At 40.4% G+C, this 18950-nt stretch overlaps 1 protein-coding gene across 1 annotated transcript in view; it reads right to left on the bottom strand.

Annotated features, from left to right (window-relative positions):
* Positions 1-687: 687 nt before the first annotated feature.
* The window catches only part of LOC140240008 (uncharacterized), a 43681-nt gene continuing 25418 nt past the window's right edge, over positions 688-18950 (bottom strand). The window contains exons 9-14 of the mRNA XM_072319818.1: positions 10625-10758; positions 9615-9740; positions 9087-9201; positions 7517-7651; positions 3464-3589; positions 688-956 (exon numbers count right to left, since the gene is read on the bottom strand). Coding sequence (XP_072175919.1) covers positions 832-956; positions 3464-3589; positions 7517-7651; positions 9087-9201; positions 9615-9740; positions 10625-10758 — 761 coding nt within the window. The 3' untranslated portion in view covers positions 688-831. The remainder of the gene's footprint in view (positions 957-3463; positions 3590-7516; positions 7652-9086; positions 9202-9614; positions 9741-10624; positions 10759-18950) is intronic.

The raw sequence follows: 18950 nt of genomic DNA, 5'->3' as shown, positions 1-18950 counted from the left end.
CCAACAAACTGTTTTTTCCCCCTCAAATTCCTGCTGGGGGAATAAATACCAGATGCAAGTGCAGCCCATCATTTTTTTCTCAATCTTCTCCCTAATCAGTTCCTCCTCCTCCTCATCTTCCCATTTCCAATCCTAGGAGGCAGAGACGGGTGTCGTTTTTGTTGCAGCTGAACGCAACTTAGGGCTGCACGAACACACACCAGAGAAAGGTTCACCATTCTCATCCCCCTCCCCCCAACCCCTCCTCTCCTCCCTCTCCCTATCCGCCAACTCTAAACCAGTGTTCCTCATGTTGTGCTCATATGACTGTCACACTCAACCAGTTGGAGGTGAGAGTAAAAAAAAAAAAAAAAAAAAAAAAAAAAGCAATCAACACGCAGACTGGTGAACAACCACAAACTCTGGACAATTATCAGTGCATTTGTGTGAGCGATACCAACACAGATATGATTTACAATCTGCACAAGGGTAGAAGAGTCAGTGCCTGTCTGTCCAAAGTCCACTCCCTTCTCCGCTACTGACTTTCCTTTTCCTTGGAAAAGAAAGAAATGTTTGTGCAAAGGTCTTGGACAACTGACCTCCGCTTGTTGATGATCCATGCGTAGCCAAGAGAGTCTTCATCATACGAGTACCTCTAGATGTGAGCATCTACCTTTTCACTTTTTAACATTAGCATGTGGCTTTCATAAAAATCACTGCTGCTTGTTAATAGTTAGACTGGTACCACTATCTTGTCTTCCATCATGATCCGTGCCAGGTAGTCAAGTCAAGTCAGCATGGTTGAGAGATGGGATCGCGCACCCTGCAACAACTGTCCAGGATGGAGACCGGTTATCCCATGTTGTCCAGGACGGTCTGCGCAAGCTGCTTGAGCTGGGCTGAGTGAGAAGAGGTCAGAATGGTGTCCACCAGCTTGGGGAGAGATGACTCCCCAAACGCGGTCCTGAAAGCTTCCGCTGTAGGGAGGGGATAACGAGAAGGAAATTGAAATAAAACACATGAAACAAAAACCATTTTGCAATCAAAGAGACAAATGTAGAGTGGATTCATCAGTTGCATTCTTCATCATTATCATGCTTATCACCATTTATCAATCTTATTACAAACTATAAGCACCACCGTGTCTGGCATGATCATCACTGTCTTACCAGCATCACCACAATTTATGTTAACCATCAGCAACATCATTCTCATAACTATCACCTTGATAATATCTATTGCCATAATTATCATCATCCTCCCCAGCATGTCCATCATCACATCTCATCATTATCACATCATCATATTCATTGTCACCATCACAACTGTTGCGGCATGAATGAGATGGGTCTGTAATGACAAGACTAAAACTATGAGTTTATGCAAATTTATGCAAAGAAGACCCATTTTTCTCCCCTGGTAACAGTCCCCTCAAAGTGAAATAAGCATACAGTTGGTCAAGCCCAATCCTAGCAAGGCCAAGTCCACATAGCAACAGTTTGCTCATTGGATAACACCTTAGGCAAACATGCAAATTAGCCCAAGGCAGGTAGGAGATGCCAACTCCTCACCATAGCCACATCACTAAGACAAAGGAAAGTCCAACGGCCAACATCATCTTTCATGTTTAGGAACTTTTACACCAAGAATTGGTGGAAACCAAGAGGCCAAACAATTGGTGAGTCAAACATTGAATTTAATATATGTCATCTTCATTATTGATGTTAATTGTAGCATTATGTTGAGTGTAATTAATGAGAATTCGTCCTCAAAAAGTTGGTAAGATTTCATCGGGACATAAGAAAGTTTGCATTAGTTATGTGTGCACGGACGGTCAGTGCACTCTGTGTGTGTAAATATTATGCCTGCACTGTGTTGGTATATACTCTCCAGTGTGGAGAGAGAGAGAGAGAGAGAGAGGCGGAAGGAGAATAGGCCAGTGCAGGACTTTGTTTGTTGCCTAAGTTAGGGTTAGTAGTGCATAATGATATATGTGAATAATAGAATACATTATTATGTTCATTGTAGATATATACCAATCTTATATCCCATGTTTATGAGAGTTTGAAGTAGTTTTAAGAAGTTTCAAAGTTTGTCTGTAGCTTTCTATGAACCTAACTGTGTATGTCAGTGTATTTGTGTGCGTAGTGAAATTAGGTGCATGTATTCAGGAAGGAGTACACACACACAGGGGTTCGTTGTTCGGTGCACTGCGCTGTGGTAGAAAGTCCAAGAAAGATACTGTTGCCATAGGAACAGTTCTCCTCCGCAGTGAGGGTTGTTCGCACAGTAGCTTAATCGGGATTAAATTTAGTCTCGTTTTTAGGTGCGTGTTAATTTCAGGATTAAGCACTTGAGTGCAAGGTGCATAGTTAATTGTAAGTAACATTGTATAAATTAGTGTCGTATACCTCAGGCATGTATCAATGCTGTGATACTATTTCATTTATTAGTTATAATTAGTAACTTCATGGTTAATATGTACGTTACATATTAAGCGGTCGTAAACATCCACTTATGTTAGTACAAGATGTTGTATATAGTGTATATTACGCGCTGAACTTGCATTAATTATGTTTAACTTCTTTATTGCATTTCAGCGAACCACTCCAATACACTCTACTACGTTCCGTGTTTACTTTCCATTACGCTCCACGCCATATGACACTTTACGCAACGTTTACACTCCGCCTTTCATTCCATGTATGACTTCTAACAAGCACGTGTATATTTCATGTTTCATACGATGATCAACGTTTACGTTCAACGACGATTAAACGGATTGGAACCACACTTGTTGTTGTGATTGTTTGTTATTGAAGGAGTGCGTTCGAATCAACCTCCCTGTAGCTTATTTACGTTGGAGAAGCTACAACAATCATCAACTATTAACATTGACATTCTGTCTTCACCATCATTGTCATCACTGTCACCAGAAACACAGCCTTTCCTATCAATGAGACAAGTGCAGACTGGATACATCAGTTGCAACTATCATCATCACCATCACAATCATCATCTCCATAATCACTATCACCATATCCTTCTCACCATCATCACCATCACATCACCATCATCATTATCATCATCACCATCACCATCGCCATCATCATCAACCTCACCATCACCATCATCACCATCATCAACATCACCATCACCATCATCACCATCATCAACATCATCACCGCTGCCATCATCACAATCACCATCACCAAGATCATCATCATCACATCACCATCATCACCTTCACCATCATCATCATATCACCACTGTTGTCATCACCACCATCATCACCACCACCATCATCATCACCAACATCATCATCACCATCACCACCGTCGCCATCACCATCATCACCAACGTCATTACCATAATGATTGTCACCATCAGCAATCACCATCACCATCACCATCACCATCATCATTATCATCACCATCATCACTCTCTCTATCACCTCTGAGCAATACATGTATGAGTGTCTTACACTTGAGGAGGTGGACGATAGTCCAGAGAGAGATGTGGATGAAGCCGGCATCCGAGCTGCGGAGGAAACGGGTCAGGTACTTCTGGAGCATGGAGATGTTGGCTGATATCAGCTCGGGAGGCAGGCCTGGCAAAAACACACAAAACGAAACAAACAAAAGCTGTCAATGAAAAGGTTTCAATGGTATGTTATGAAGCATCATAAGTGTCTCAACAAGGCTAGAAAGGGACTGTGTTAAATACACACATCATCATACATTACTATCATCATCCTCAAGTCATTATCACTATATTATTACTATAGAAGAAGAACAGAAGAACACGCGCGGACCGCTGATGCCAGTTTGCAGTGACTCGAGAAGAAGAATCAATGAACTGTTTTATTGTCAGAAGCTTTACGCACTGAACAAGAGGTCTAAAGTGCATGACCTATTGACCTCCTCTCTCATGGATATGCATTACACAAAAATACACAAAATGGGACAATGAACAATATGGGAAGTGCTATTTATGGAAATGGAAGCGCGTGAAACAATAAAAGTAATTACACGGAAATGACCTTTGTATAAAAATAGTATAGTGCACTTGGACTGTGTTGAAGAACTCAGTGTGCTCGCTTCAGTCACTGTTTGCAGTATTCTTTTGAGAACAAAAGTGACAAAAGTGTCATTGTTCTTGTTTAAAGTTGCATGACACCATGAGAGGAAAAGAGTCTCTGTTTAGAATGATAATGTCCATGAACATGGGCAAGGTTGATAAAGCCGACTGAATCATCTTGGTTGTTTAAACAAAGTGTGTGAATGTCTCGAAGGTGAGGGGAATATCTTTGTGTTTTTATGACACCATGAAGGCAAATGGGTCCCTATTCAGAATGATAATGTCCATGAACGTGGGAAAGGCTATGCCGACTGAATCATCTTGGTTGTTGAAGAAGGCATGTCAATGTCACAAAGGTCAGAAGAATATTTTTTTGGTTCTTATTGTTTCTCGAAATTCTAGTCATTTCTTCAACAGTGTGTGCTCTATCTTAACTTCCCAAGCTTTCTATTTGTCATAACTGTAAAATTAGCAAGTGGATGGTGGTTGGATTTGAGTTCGGAGGTGGTTGGGTAGTGTCGTGTTTGGGCTAAGTAGTGGCCAGTTTGGGTGGTAGTGAGCTTGGTTAAAAGGTTGGGTGGAATTTGGGTTTGGTGAGGGTGGGTGAATGTGGTTGCAGAGGACTAAACAGATGTTGGGGTTGTTAAGGGGGATGGGTAATGCCATGACCGAGCAGGGTGGTGGTGGTTGGGGACAATGGTGATTGGGCGAGGTGGTAAATGGATAATAAAGTGAGTTTAGGGATTGGTAATGAGTTGACAAACAGTTGAATTGGACTGGATCAGGTTGATCTCGTGGAGGTTGGGACAATGGGAGAGGGTGAGGTTTAACAGATAAAGGCCTCATTTAACATCCAGGATCAAGGTAACTTTAAAGACATTAACTGCCAGAAATGATCTGGCAGATGGGGGAGAAGGCTAACACAAACACCGGCTCACCACAAGACAGCTAGAGAGGGCATGTTTTGAGGTAAAGACATCATAGTCAGTTCATCATCACCACAATCACCTGTTCACTTGACAGGGTAACCAACATCATCATCTTGTGGTTTGCCTGAAGGATGGTTTGGCCTTATTTACCCAGGGTAGCCTCCCTCTGGTGCTATCAGTTCCCCTCCCTGCAGGCAGCTGCCATTATTCGTACTCTTCCTTTAACCCGTTGAGGACGAGTCCCGAATATACTCGGGCAGGTGTCTATGGGAAATGTGCGTTACAGCAAAATCAGCCCATCCTCAATGGATTGTTAAACCAACGCTTAACACTGGCGATGGTCACAGACTGGGAAAAAACACTGACGGGCCGGTAACTTTTCAGAAATTGCCAATTTTACTGGTCCGACATGACTGGTAAAAAAAAAAAATAATAACATTGTATCAGGGCCAGTCAAAAAAAAAGAAAAAAAAAGAACATTAAGAACGGGACCGGTAAATTCTAGATTCCGACCAGTAAAAAAATGGAAAAACTGGGTTAGTGTAGAGTCTTGCTTGAAGCTCTGCGCTGCTACAATCAAACCAACACCGTGGTCAGTATGAGGATTGCAAGTAAAGCCACAAATCCAGTGATGTATGCATAGGGCAGAAATTAAAGTTGGGATCTCTTCTTGTTTGAGACTCCTGTAACTCTCTCTGTCTCTGTGTGGTACCAAACTATTCTATTGTAAGTTTGATGTAATGAGTGGCCAACATACCTACAAGCTTGTCTTCTACGTGGGTCCCTCTTCTCCATTAATCCAATTATTTTGAACAATCAATTCCATATATGCATAATAACTGTTATTCTCTTGTTGTAATACATTGTACGTTTTGTTTTTTAGAATCTGTATCCATAACAAACATGTGTTATTGGAAATAAAATTTCATTTGAATTGAATTGAACAGTATTCCCTTGTCCAGTGCATATATCTAGAACTACACATTTGGAAGTGTTGCCATTCCTAACCACTTAGCCCATCCAGAGAGTTTGAGTCAGAAGTTGGCAACTAAGATGTAAACTGTCCATGAACCATGGCTGAAAACAAAGAATGAAAGGGGCACGCAAGCAAAGACTGGGTGCGGCACAAGAAACTAGCTCATCATAACCTGCCAGTCAAGGCTACATACTTTGATGACCCATTTTATTCCATTTTCTGATTCTCATCTCTTATCATACACGTATGTCTGCACGTCATTGGCACTGTCTGTGGGTTTTTTTTTTTCACTTTAAGAACAAACAAAAAAAAAATGTTTGATAATGTCTACCAATTGAATCAGATAGTCAAGGGTGTGAAATGTGAAATCAAAGTCTAGAATAAGACCTTGTAACAGGGGTTCAATATACACCATAATTATTTAATACTCGGGTTTTTACCTAGCCCCTGCGTTTAAAATAAAAATGTATGTTGTTTGCTGTTTTCATATCTGCTAAAGGACGAAACTCGCTGCAATGTGAGAGAATGGCACTATATAAATGATGCACGGATGAGAGTGTCTTTTAGTGGATTTGCAGTGCACTGGAGGGTATTTACAATGGAGCAACATGCGTGAGGTGGTGCAGCTGAGTGCATGTTGCATGATACTGTGAATACCCGAAAGTATGCTGTATCTCCACTAATGTCACAAACTTAAACCTGTGCAATATTTGTTTTATACAAATAGGTCTATGAACTATGATGTATAATGTCAGCTGATAAAAATTTGTGTTTCAATACAATGGGGCCACTCTTGATTGACCGTGCAGATGACCACATGAATCAAAGCAACTACTTGATAATCTGCCACAGGATAATGTATAGTGCAGATATGCTCTTTTTGCTGTGCCTTTGCACTTAAGTGCATTTTGGCACAAAAAAAAAAAAAAAAAATTCAAGAATTCACACTTGACTCATGTCAGCACTTTCGGTTGGCTACATTCTTGTACTAATTTATATCCAATTGTTAAACCCTGTGGCATCACAATAGTCTTGATGTGGGAATGTTACATTTTTAATGAAACTTCAGTGTGTTTGTCTACTCAATGTTACATGATATTAACCCGTTGAGGACGAGTTGACTTTGGTTATAACCCGCATTTGCCGTAGACACAGGCCCAAGTATACTCGGGACTACTGTAAAACAAGGAATTTTCGCGTGCACTTTAATTTCGCGAATTTCGCGAGCGCCAAGATTTGCGAAATTAAAATGCACACGAAAGTCCATGTTTACATTATATGCATTGAACACCAGTGGCACTTCGCGAAAATTTCATGCCACGAAAAAGGCTGTCGGCTCCAATTCGCGAAAAATTCATGCCGCGAATATATCATGTTTTACAGTAGTCTTCCATGGGATAGACAGAGTTTAGGGAGATACTGGCCTGATGTCACAGATATAACACGACAAATTGAAACTAAGTGCATTGGCCCTAGAAGAGTGAGGGTGACAATTCATTTGAACTTCTGTGACGTCACAGTCCGAGTGTGGCGCCCCCTTTCGGTCACTCACTGAATAACGCCAGCTGCCCAATTGTTCCAGCGCTGTTGTACTGCACATCCCGACTGGGCGAGCATGCGGCCAGGTTGACCAGACGGCTGAAGACCCGACCATCGCCGATCCCTAGGAGCACTCGCTTAGCCTCATCTGGAACACACAGCGCAAACAATTGAAAATTTTTATAATCAGGACGGTTTATTGCAACTGATTGGCAAATTGCCCCACGTCGACATAAATAAACACCAATTATTGGGTGTTTGAGTAGGAGCCATGATAAAGAAATCATGAACACACATACTTGGTTAAGACTCACACCAACAAGAGTATGTATGCCCATGATATTTCATTACGGCTCAAACACTGAATAATCGGTGTTCATTTACATCAATGTAGGGCAATTTGTCAATCAGCTCCAATAAGAAGAACTCGACGCAAGAATTACTACCGGTAATTCGAAATTAGAACAGTTTACTGCACAACATTGCAAAATCGCAGCATCATCAGAAATTACATAGTCTGTAATCACAATTGTACATGGTCATACATACCTTTGATCATAAATTTTAAAAAAGCAACTTAAATACATATCAATAAAGAGGCACATTTGAACAGGGATCCCAAGATTTACAAAAATGGCAAGCATGTAGATAAATAATCAGGAATGTAATATGTACATAAATTGACACGGTGACACAAGTACACAGTCAGTCAAACCGACTCATTTCAACGGGTCTCATGGCAAACTCAATGCTATGATCCAAAACGAATTTGCTGTAGCATAACTTTCTTCTTTAAACAATAAACAACTATTGTGCATATGGCACAAACTGTAAGGATCTATTCATTTGCACAATTTGCAATTGTGTGACAACTATGTACCACACAATGCCCACAGCAGAGCAAAGTGCAAAGATGTCCATGGATTGACTTGTTACTGACTAAATTTTCACCAAATCCTACTAGACTTTCATCTCTTAAGAAAAGACCTAAAACTGAAGTCAAAGTTACAGGAAAGAGAGGTATTACTGTTACAGATTCTTCTTCTGCCTCAAGATCCAACAGTACAGAACTGAAAGAATTTTGTCCTGTGAGGCAGAGTTTATTTGAAAATCTCTGATATACCACTTGACTGCTTTCGCACAGGTGGATTACCAACCTGTCCGTTCTCTGCCGACAGGCAAAAAGAATCTTTGAAGAAAGATATCATTCAGAGGGGTGAAGGTTCACGTGTGAGTTTCTTCAATTTGTCTCCCTCTACAAACTAAATTTGTTCCATGTTCATCATGTCACTGTCGGCAACCAGGGACAGCCTGGTGGCAGTGTCACTGCCCGGAAAGCGGTAGATGACAGGTTCGAGTCCCACTGGTTCCTTTTTTTCTGATATGTTTGTTAATTCACAGATCAGCAGTTGTGATCTTAAATAACGAATTTAAGTTGTAGAGGGAGACAATTTAAAGAAACTCACACCAGAAAAAGAATCTTGTTTGGGGGCATTGGAGGCTCTCAGGAAATTGTGGGTGGGGGGGAAGGGGGGATGGGTCAACAATCATGGAGTTGCATTGGCCTTCACCAGCCACCTTACCGTGTCCTGCAATGATGGCCAGGGCTGCGGTCACTTCCGTCTGGACGCTGGCTGGAGAGGTGGACTCCAGGAACACGGTGATTAGTCCGTCAAGGGCGCCCGAAGTGAGAATCATCTAGCATCCAAACAAATACATACATAAACATTCAACACCATTTACGACATCTGTATCCTTAAGGTATGCGACACACATTATGTATGCCTCAGAGTTTTGTATGACCCTTCTTTTATTACCTCCTCCAAGCAGGTTATGTTTTTGCCAGAGTTGGTTTGTTTGTTCGTCTGGATGCAAAATAGCTCAAAGAGATGAGAGCGGATTTAGATGAAACCTGCAAGAAAAGTTGATAATGACACAAGGAATAGATGATTAAATTTTTGCCAGTGCTTCAAGAATTTTCATGAATTTTAAAGGGACTTTTTATTTTTGGGCATATACCGTCGATGAACTAGGGAGTTCAAGCTGCTCGTATTTGAGGTTTGTGTACAAGCACTAAAGTGCATGTTCTGCTCAAGGCCCTGCAACCTTACCGATGTCTTACTCCCGGCTGCCAGGTTGCGTAACGTTCCGGCGGCGTGGCAGTGAGCGTCCCACAGCATCGGCTGCCTCAGCACCACCGCGATCTCCTCCAGGAATCCGTGCTCCAAGATGGGGATCTGGGATCAGAGGGAGGAGGTGCACAAAAAAAGCGGATCATCCTCCTCATCCTAAAAATTATCTTTTTTTATTTTTTGCTGAATCAGAATTTTGCTTCTAACGCTGGGAGTCTCTTCTAGTGAGATGCATCCATGGTAACAGCAAAATTTGCTAAATGCCAAACGAGCCTGCTTGCTCCATTGTGTCTTCAGGGACCACCCAGCAAATGAAAACCAATCAAACGTCTGCCTGCTGTCAACAACCATTCCGACCATTAATGTTACTTTTAACTCACTTAAAAGTAGGCTAGCATGCACACAGAGACTCCAACCCCAAACACCTTCTTATCTGGAGATTCTCCCACCTGAAACCCCTAGCAAACGGGAGACTCTAACTTGATGTGCGCTTCGCGCACATCACGAGCGCAAAGTTCCTTGTGGCCAGGGTCCAGGGCCCTGAAGCTGCTCTCTTCTTGTGCTCTCTGAGGCTTATTTTTCAACATACGATCACACTAAATAAGAAATCATTTCAAGCGGGGGACACAGAGCCAGGGCAGGAGAAATTAAATCTCAAGCGGGAGAACGGGAGATTTTGCAAAAATGGGCTTTCGGCCGGAGATTTCCCGTCAAAAGCGGGAGAGTTGGAATCTCTGTGCACACACTTTCCTGTACTTAGACTTGAGGGTTCCTAACAAATCCTTCCTTGTCTATTTTTATCACAACATAACTACTCCCCGAACACTCTTTCACAATGCTACAACCAACATTTTCCCTATTGTCACAAAAATGACAAAATAACAATGCTAATAAATAACACATGAATTATATGCTGCTTCATACGGTTATGAATGAAGAGGTTAATGAACTTTGAGTCACATGACCGCCAGTTGAGAGAATGCCATTACCTCGTTGAGTCTGTGGATGGACAAGTTGCGTAACGCGGCGATGGCAGCTGACAGTGTCTCCTTCGAGCTGTTCCTGATGATGGACAGTAGAGGGGGTAATCCGTTCAGCTTCACAATGGCTACCTGATTCTCGTCTGTCAGAGAGAAAAAAAACATATTAATGAAACATTGTTGTTTAACCATAATTTTCCTGCACAAACAATCTGTGTTTCAATACAGTTGGGAAAGTAAACCCAGATGAGAGTTACTTCAATGAAAGTAAGTGAAACACAAACCAAACACCAGCGTAAAATTTTTAGGCAAATTTGCACAACTGGGACAGACGCTAAAATACAGGGAGCAGAGCGACAGTACTGTGAGTCACCTAGACATGACTGTCCTCTTGGGGTCCACGAATGAGTTGTCTGTGTCTTGGCCTGTCATATGACTGTGACATTGATTGCTTATATCTTTATACACTTATTACCAACATGCCCTTATTTAATAAGTTAATGAGTAAATCGATAAGATTTTCCAAGAATCTGCTCCAGAAATCATGCCCTCTAACACTAAACTGAAGACTTCAAGAGCACACTACATCCTAGCTTCTCACATCACATCACCTGCTTGTTGACCAACATTTCAACAAGTTTTTTTATTTTCTTCTACAGACTTGTCTTTTTATGTATTCAAACAAACAAACAGACACATCCAACGAACATGTGGAGTCTTTACAGGTTAATCATTCAGTTTTATTGTGTTGTTTTGTTAAATTTTACTACCAGGTATAAGTTGTGTTTCTAAACTCGTCTTGAGTCTGCTGCTGCTTTTGATTGAATACATATATATGGAAATTTGTATAATTAATTAATTAGAACAAAAGTTCATCAATTTTTCATGATACTGTACAAGTTTTGTCAAGAAAAAACATCACTGGGGCTTTTGAACTTCTGATATCAATAAACATCACAATGTCTCACACAACTGCCTGAAAGGCAGACTAACAGAGCTGAATGGAACAAAACAAAACATACAAAAACTTCATTTTCAATATGAGAACAAATACACTATGATATATATTGTAAAACAAAGTGTATATGATTTATGGCAGAAATTCACATAATACATCAGTTTCTTTGTGAAACTGCAGTTGGTTTTTTCAAACTCTTTCATCACATATCATCAGGTCTCAGTTAGCTGTGAGTCTGGCTTGGAAGGAAGGTCACTTGGCTACTCAAGATCCATATCAGTGATTCTTGTACCGGGAGTCTCACGCGCCCACGATAGTATCGGTGAGTCAATTTCCCTGAAAGCGCTACGCTACGTGCAAACTGTAGTCTTTTCCCGTAAGGAATCGCAAGGAATCCAACGAAAGTCATCCCCATGTGTCATCTGACACTGCTATCAAGTTATTTCAATTAGCACCAATTTGCCAAGATGCGTTATAATGAGTCAAGATAGTCAAGATATACATGCTAGCTTGAGCACACGGAGAAGGCAATATGAACTCATGACAGACATTTAGATCAAAAAGCAGTTGTTGAATTACGGCTAATTATCATGTCCTGGTTTTTAGAAACAGGTAAAGCAATTTATGATTAGGTCTTGATCGCAGGCTACCTTGCTCAATGTAATTACTGTGAAGTCTGGCATTGATACGCCGTCTAAAGAGTTGATTTAATAAAAGCCCATGAGTCACTGCGATATCAGTACCAAATATCCACGCTTTCTCCAGTCACCCCAGATCGAACCCTACAATGCGTCCCACAGACACGAAGACACAATGCTCGTGATCGCTGCACGTCAGATGAAACTGTGCATCATCACAAATGATGCTCCATAGAGCCCTCTGCTCACTCCCCCATGCTCCTATGGGGCCAATTAACCCATGTAGTGCAATCACAGCTGTAATCTATAACACATAAAGATAATTGCAATTCCAAAATTGTGCCATCTGTACTTTAGTAAATCTGGATGTTCACACAAGGGTCCTTTTTTTTTCCTCTTGCCATGACCCACCAATCAGAATTTCGTCTAAACAAAAGCTCTGGTTCATGATCATTGGATGGAAGTTTAACCTTTTGTGTACTTCAAACACTGAGTGGCAAAGATAAATCCCATGGCATTTTAAACACTGTCCAAAGTCCATGGCACAGAAAGGGTTTAAGGAAAACTCTACTCCTTGACAAAGTAGACTTTCTAATAGATAGGTAAGCATAGAGTCATACAAATAAAGAAATACAAAGGTTTTACTTTATGAAATGATCAAGAAATAAGAATGAGGCACAGTCTGTTGTGTTTTCACGAAACAGTGCTTTTGTTTAACACCCCACGTGCTTTTTAGGAAAGGTGACTATTTTTAATTAACCCACTCACATATTGGTTAGCTCATGATAAATAAATAAATGTTGTAGTATGTTGTGTAATATGTATTGCTGCTATCAGAAGTCATCTTAGATTTTTGTTCATTAATTGGTACTGAGCACGAATGAAGACCTTGATCATTTTGTTTTCTGAACACAGATCATTCTATGGGGAACCATTCAAGCATGAATGGTACAATTGTACAAATGAAGACTGAAAGGACATTCCAATATGATTTGCCGCTCCTTTTCACTTTACAGCTTTCTTGAACAGACATCAGCTCATGGGATTTAGGGAGAAGGAGGTGTTCACTACAATGCGAGGAAGACAAGAATTTCAAGGATTACACTTCACTTGATATTAGAGGGCAGGAGACAAAGAAAAGCATGAAAAGAAAAGGAACATGGTTTGTTAGGTTGTATTTCTGGGCTAGAATCAGGATGACAAAAAAAAAAAAATGGGCTGGATTTCAGGAGTGGCTCTTTGTTGCTGTACACATAATCCCATGGGTGGAAACCTAAGACAAGGACACATGTGATTTTCTATTGGCATTGAGTGATTTTAGCTAGGCTTTGGGCATCTTCATCCTCCTGGGAGGACAAGTCTAAAAAATAACACTGCTATTGCACAGCTGCACACTTACACATTTTTTCTACTGGTCCAACCTGTTTGTCGGACTATTAGGTACCCAGTTTTTCCATTTTTTACTGGTCCATTCCTGAAAAAGTTACTGGTCCCAACAGCGGTTGTTACTGGTCCAGGACTGAAGGACCAGTGCCAGTGTGTAGCATTGGCTGTTGTATGCATGTACATGGTGTAGTACTTATTGCCCCGAGCTGGGGGATTTGTTTGGGTTCTTGTGCTTGTATGCGATCAAGGTAAAAATTATATTGGACATTGGATGTGATTTTTAAACACTATGCTGTAATGGGAATTCAAACCGACTACACACTTATGATACTCAATAACCTTGTACAGTTTGTTTGTTTGTTCTTGTTTCTTTTCTTTCTTTCTTTCTTTCTTTTTTTTTGGGGGGGGGGGATATGATTTTGCTGGGGGGGGGGGGGGGCTTTCTTTGACAGTGGAAACGAGAAGGAATAACTTTTAAGTTCTGAATCAAAAACAGTCAGGATATTGATATCAAGAGAAGAGAAGTGAAGTCATCTACCTTAATCATCCGGACACACACCTGTGAACAGAGCTGTGTTTGCACAGCTACTTTCCAAATCTACTGTAAGAGGGTAGCTCCAAAGCCTAAAGGGGTATATTCTATTTTCAACTTTTATCTCACATTGTAACCACATTGTTTGTTTGGATCTTTTTCATTCTTTTTTGTGCAAATGTCAAATTCTAAATTCAGGCCAGGGCCTGTATTCCATTTCAAGATTATTCTAATGCCATATATGACTGATCGGCTCAAAAGCCACAAAATGTGGGCCAAGATGACTTTTCCCTTTTCCACATAGTTTAAAAGAGTAAGCTGTAGGCTTTAAAATGATATATACAAAATGTAACTTGTGAAAATTGGAACTTCCTAACCAATTCAAAAAGTGACTGAAATAAGAGAGACCTACGAAGTGCAGTTTCATGGAAAAGGAAGAAAAGAGGATTTAAAGATAATGGTCAATCAGGCATGCTGTACAGAAGTGTCAATGAAAATCCCAGCAAAAGTGGTGCCTGTCCAAAAAATATGGTCCAGAAAAAGTGCTAATATGTGGATTTGGTTTTGTTTAAGCCGCCAAATTTTGACAGTAGGTGGTGAAGAGATTACTCTTGCAGATAAGATAACTTTAAAGGGATCATATAGTTTTGGTTGAGACCTAATATCAGGTTTCTAACAGTTCTAGGGAGATAATGAGAAACCTCTTTTGAAATATGAAAGAGCATATAATTCTATGAGGAATTCAACGTTTATTTGATGAAAATTGGTTTTGAAATGGCTAAAATATCCAACTAGAAATGTCGCTTTGGCGACTGGTATGCCTCCGCCATAATGCATGATTTTCCCAATAGGTCTAGATAGTACATGTGGACACTGTGTGATTACATTTTCACAAAATTGGCAAAATATTGGAATGACAAGTTTGTCACAAATGTGTTGAATGTTTACCTTCCTTGACCTAGGTTTAATTGGATGAATAGGAGAGCATGTATCTAGGGATTTAAGGACTTTAACTTGACTTTGACCCATTCATACATTTAGGCATTGAGTAATTTTCAAGGTACAAGTGTGGAGAAAAAGTGCAATTTCTGAATTGAATAGTAAATTGTTACCATTTTCATCTGGCCCTTGACCCTAAAATTCATAAGATAATTACTTTCAGGTAGAACATGCATAATATGTACTAAGTTTCAAGGTAACTTGAGCCACTTCCGAGATATGGAGGAAAAAGTTAGTTCAGCACTTTCACTTGATCTTTGACCTTTTGACCTTTGAGGCAAAAAAAGAAAAAAAAAAAACTTTCCAGAGAATTTCTATTAGGTTACACACGCATACACCAAGTGTAAAAAAAATAACCTTGCTCGCATTGCATAAATATGAGGGTAATAGTAAAATTTTGAAGTCTTGCACTTGACCTTTGACCCCTGACCTTTGACCCCATGAACCCTACATTCTCTACAGTGGCGTAACTACGGGGGGGCATGGGGGGGCACGTGCCCCCCCCCCCCCCAATCCGCTGGTAAAAAAAAAAAAAAAGAAGAAGAAAAAAAAAAGAAGGAAAAAAGAAAAAAAAACCCTACCAAAATGGTAATTCAAGGGTTAAGTAAACTGCTTTTGAAATCGACATGAAAGGATGATCAAGAAAAAAGATATTTTTCTAAGATTTCTTTTAACCATATAATTAAAGAGGTATTATAGTGAAACATTGTTCAAAAAGCCCGGAGACGACAAAAGATTGTGATTCAGGGTGATTCCTGGTTGGCATTTTGAATACAAGCATGGATGTGCGCAGTGTACTCAGAACATCGGAATGGTAAAAAGAGTCGCTGCAATGTTGCGCAATGATGTTTGATAGGTTGTACACATTAAGCTTGATCATTGATTTTGCAGTGTTGCTTTACATACTAGTCTATATTAAAATGCCTTGCATTGCCAATAATAAAACTTGACCTTGGCTATTTCCTAACTTTTCCATCTGTATGAAACACACACACTCACAAACACCAGATGCTCTATATAAAGTGCAGATTTTGGACATCCTTCTCCCGCTTGGTCACTTCGACGCTCGCTCGCTGGTCATACCTCCCCCAATCATAAACATAAACCGACACCCTTGACTACCAGTGGCGGATCCAGGGGGCGCACCGGGCGCCCCCTCCCTCCAAAGCGAAAAAAATATATATGTAGCTACAATTTGGACTGTAAAATGTCAAAATTTTCAAGCTCGCTCGCTTCGCTCGCTCGCATTTAATCGTTATGCAATTCTTCTGATGCTGCTGTCAGTAATTGCCAGCAGTTGCGCCCGGTACGTCCCCTCCCCTTAATTTCCGAAGCGAAAAAATATAGCTACAAACGGCAGTTTGGGGACTGTAAAATGTCAAAATTTTCAAGCTCGCTCGCTCGCATTTAATCGTTATGCAATTCTCCTGATGTTGCTGTAAGTAATTGCCAGCAGTTGCGCCCGGTGCGCCCCCTCCCCTTAATTTCCAAAGCGAAAAAAATATAGCTACAAACGGCAGTTTTGGGAGTGTAAAATGTCAAAATTTTGAAGCTCGCTCGCTTCGCTCGCTCGAATTTAATTGTTATGCAACTCTCCTGATGTTGCTGTCAGTAATTGCCAGCAGTTGCGCCCGATGCACCCCCTCCCCGTAATTTCCAAAGCGAAAAAATATACCTAAAAACGGCAGTTTTGGGAACATAAAATTTCAAAATTTTCAAGCTCGCTCGCTTCGCTCGCTCGCATTTAACCGTTATATGCCATTCTCCTGATATTACTGCCAGTAATTGCCAGCAATTGCACCCGGTGCGCCCCCCCCCCCCTGAATTTCCAAAGCGGAAAAATATAGCTACAAACGGCAGTTTGGGGACTGTAAAATGTCAAAATTTTCAAGCTCGCTCGCTTCGCTCGCTCGCATTTAATCGTTATGCCATTCTCGTGATGTTACTGCCAGCAACTGCCAGCAGTTGCGCCCGGTGCAACCCCCTTAATTTCCAAAGCAAATATATATATATATTATATATGTATATATATACATACATATATTATTATATATAGCTACAAACGGCAGTTTGGGGACTGTAAAATGTCAAAATTTTCAAGCTCGCTCGCTCCGCTCGCTCGCATTTAATTATTACGTTATGCAATTCTGATGTTGCTGCCATGAGGTGCCCCCCCAATGTCTTGACCCACGGTACGCCACTGATTCTCTAGATAATCACTTCCAGTCAGTACATGTATATACTATGTTCCATGACGATACCTTGAACAATTTTCCAAGGTACGGAGAAAAAAAAGAAGTTTTAATATTTTTACTTGACCTTTTGACCTTTGACCTTTGACCTCATGACCCAAACTTTCACCAGAGAATCTTAATTGGGTAATACATGTATACACTAAGTTTCAAGAAAATATCTTCAGGCATTCAATAGATATGGTGGAAATAGTGAAATTTTATGTATTTGACCCTGAACTTTTGACCTTTGACCTTTGACCTCATGACCCAAACTTTCACCAGAGAATCTTAATTGGGTAATACATGTATACGCTAAGTTTCAAGAAAATATCTTCAGGCATTCAATAGATATGGTGGAAATAGTGAAATTTTATGTATTTGACCTTGACCTTTTGACCTTTGACCTTGAGCATGTGCACCCAAAAGTTGATAGGCACAACTTCACCCCCTAATACACATACATGCCAAGTTTCATTAGGATACCTCAACAGGTTTCGATAGTTACCTTGTCCACAAAATTCATTACGGACGGACGGAAGGACGGACGGACGGAAGGACGGACGGACGGACGGACGGACGGACGGACGGACGGACGGACAACCCGAAAACATAATGCCTCCGGCACCACTTCGTGGCGGAGGCATAAAAAAGAGCGATTATAATAAAGTGCGGGACCCACACTTTCTTACGATCGCTTTTACTTTATTTTTGGATGTTTCAGTCATTCCAAACCCGATTTTCATCAAATAAACTTTGAATTCCTCTTAAAATGGTATGCTCTGTGCTCTGTATATCAGAAGTGTTTTCTTAGTATCTCGCAAAAAGTTTAAAGCCCAATTCTCATCTCCACCAATACTGTACCATCCCTTTAACAACTTGATTTGGTCAACCCAAATTACTGTTTTGGTCTATTACAGAGAATTCTAATCTGCGACTTTTTTGTGGGTTTTGAGTCGGATAGTCACATAATGGTCTTTAGGAGTGACATGATGACAAAACATTTCCATAACATTTCATAAAGAGGTAAATTCTCATGGTTTTAGGTTTAAAGGGTGTGTACAGTTCTAGTCGAGGTGAGGATTTCGCTTTTAACGTTTTGCGAGATATTCATAAACCACTCTACGTGATGTCAAAGAGCATGCAATTCTAAGGGAAATCAAAAGTTTATTTGATGAAAATCGGTTTTGAAATGGCTGAGATATCCAAAAACAAGGTGAAAAAAAGAGATCCTAATAAAGGCGTGGCCTGTCGCCTTTTATTATTTTCACTTTTTTTGATATTTCAGCCATTTGAAAACCAATTTTCATCAAATAAACGTTGAATCCTTCTTAAAATTACATGCTCTTTCATATTTCATAAGAGGTTTCTCATTATCTCACTTTTTTTTATGTTAAAAAAATGAATCCCCACCTCAACCAGTACTGTACAGTCCCTTTAAAAATTGCAGTTTTTGTCTTCCAGCTTTTCATGGTATGAACATGAATACCAGTATGTCAAATGTAGCAATGTTGTTGGTTGTTGGTTTTTGGTTGTTTTATTTTATTTTTTTTTTTTGGGGGGGGGGGTTTGGTTGTTTCTGTTTTTTGTT

This window comes from Diadema setosum, chromosome 16 (genome assembly GCF_964275005.1).
Source record: "Diadema setosum chromosome 16, eeDiaSeto1, whole genome shotgun sequence".
Taxonomy (NCBI): Eukaryota; Metazoa; Echinodermata; class Echinoidea; order Diadematoida; family Diadematidae; genus Diadema; species Diadema setosum.
This window is presented reverse-complemented; position numbering and strand designations above follow the sequence as displayed.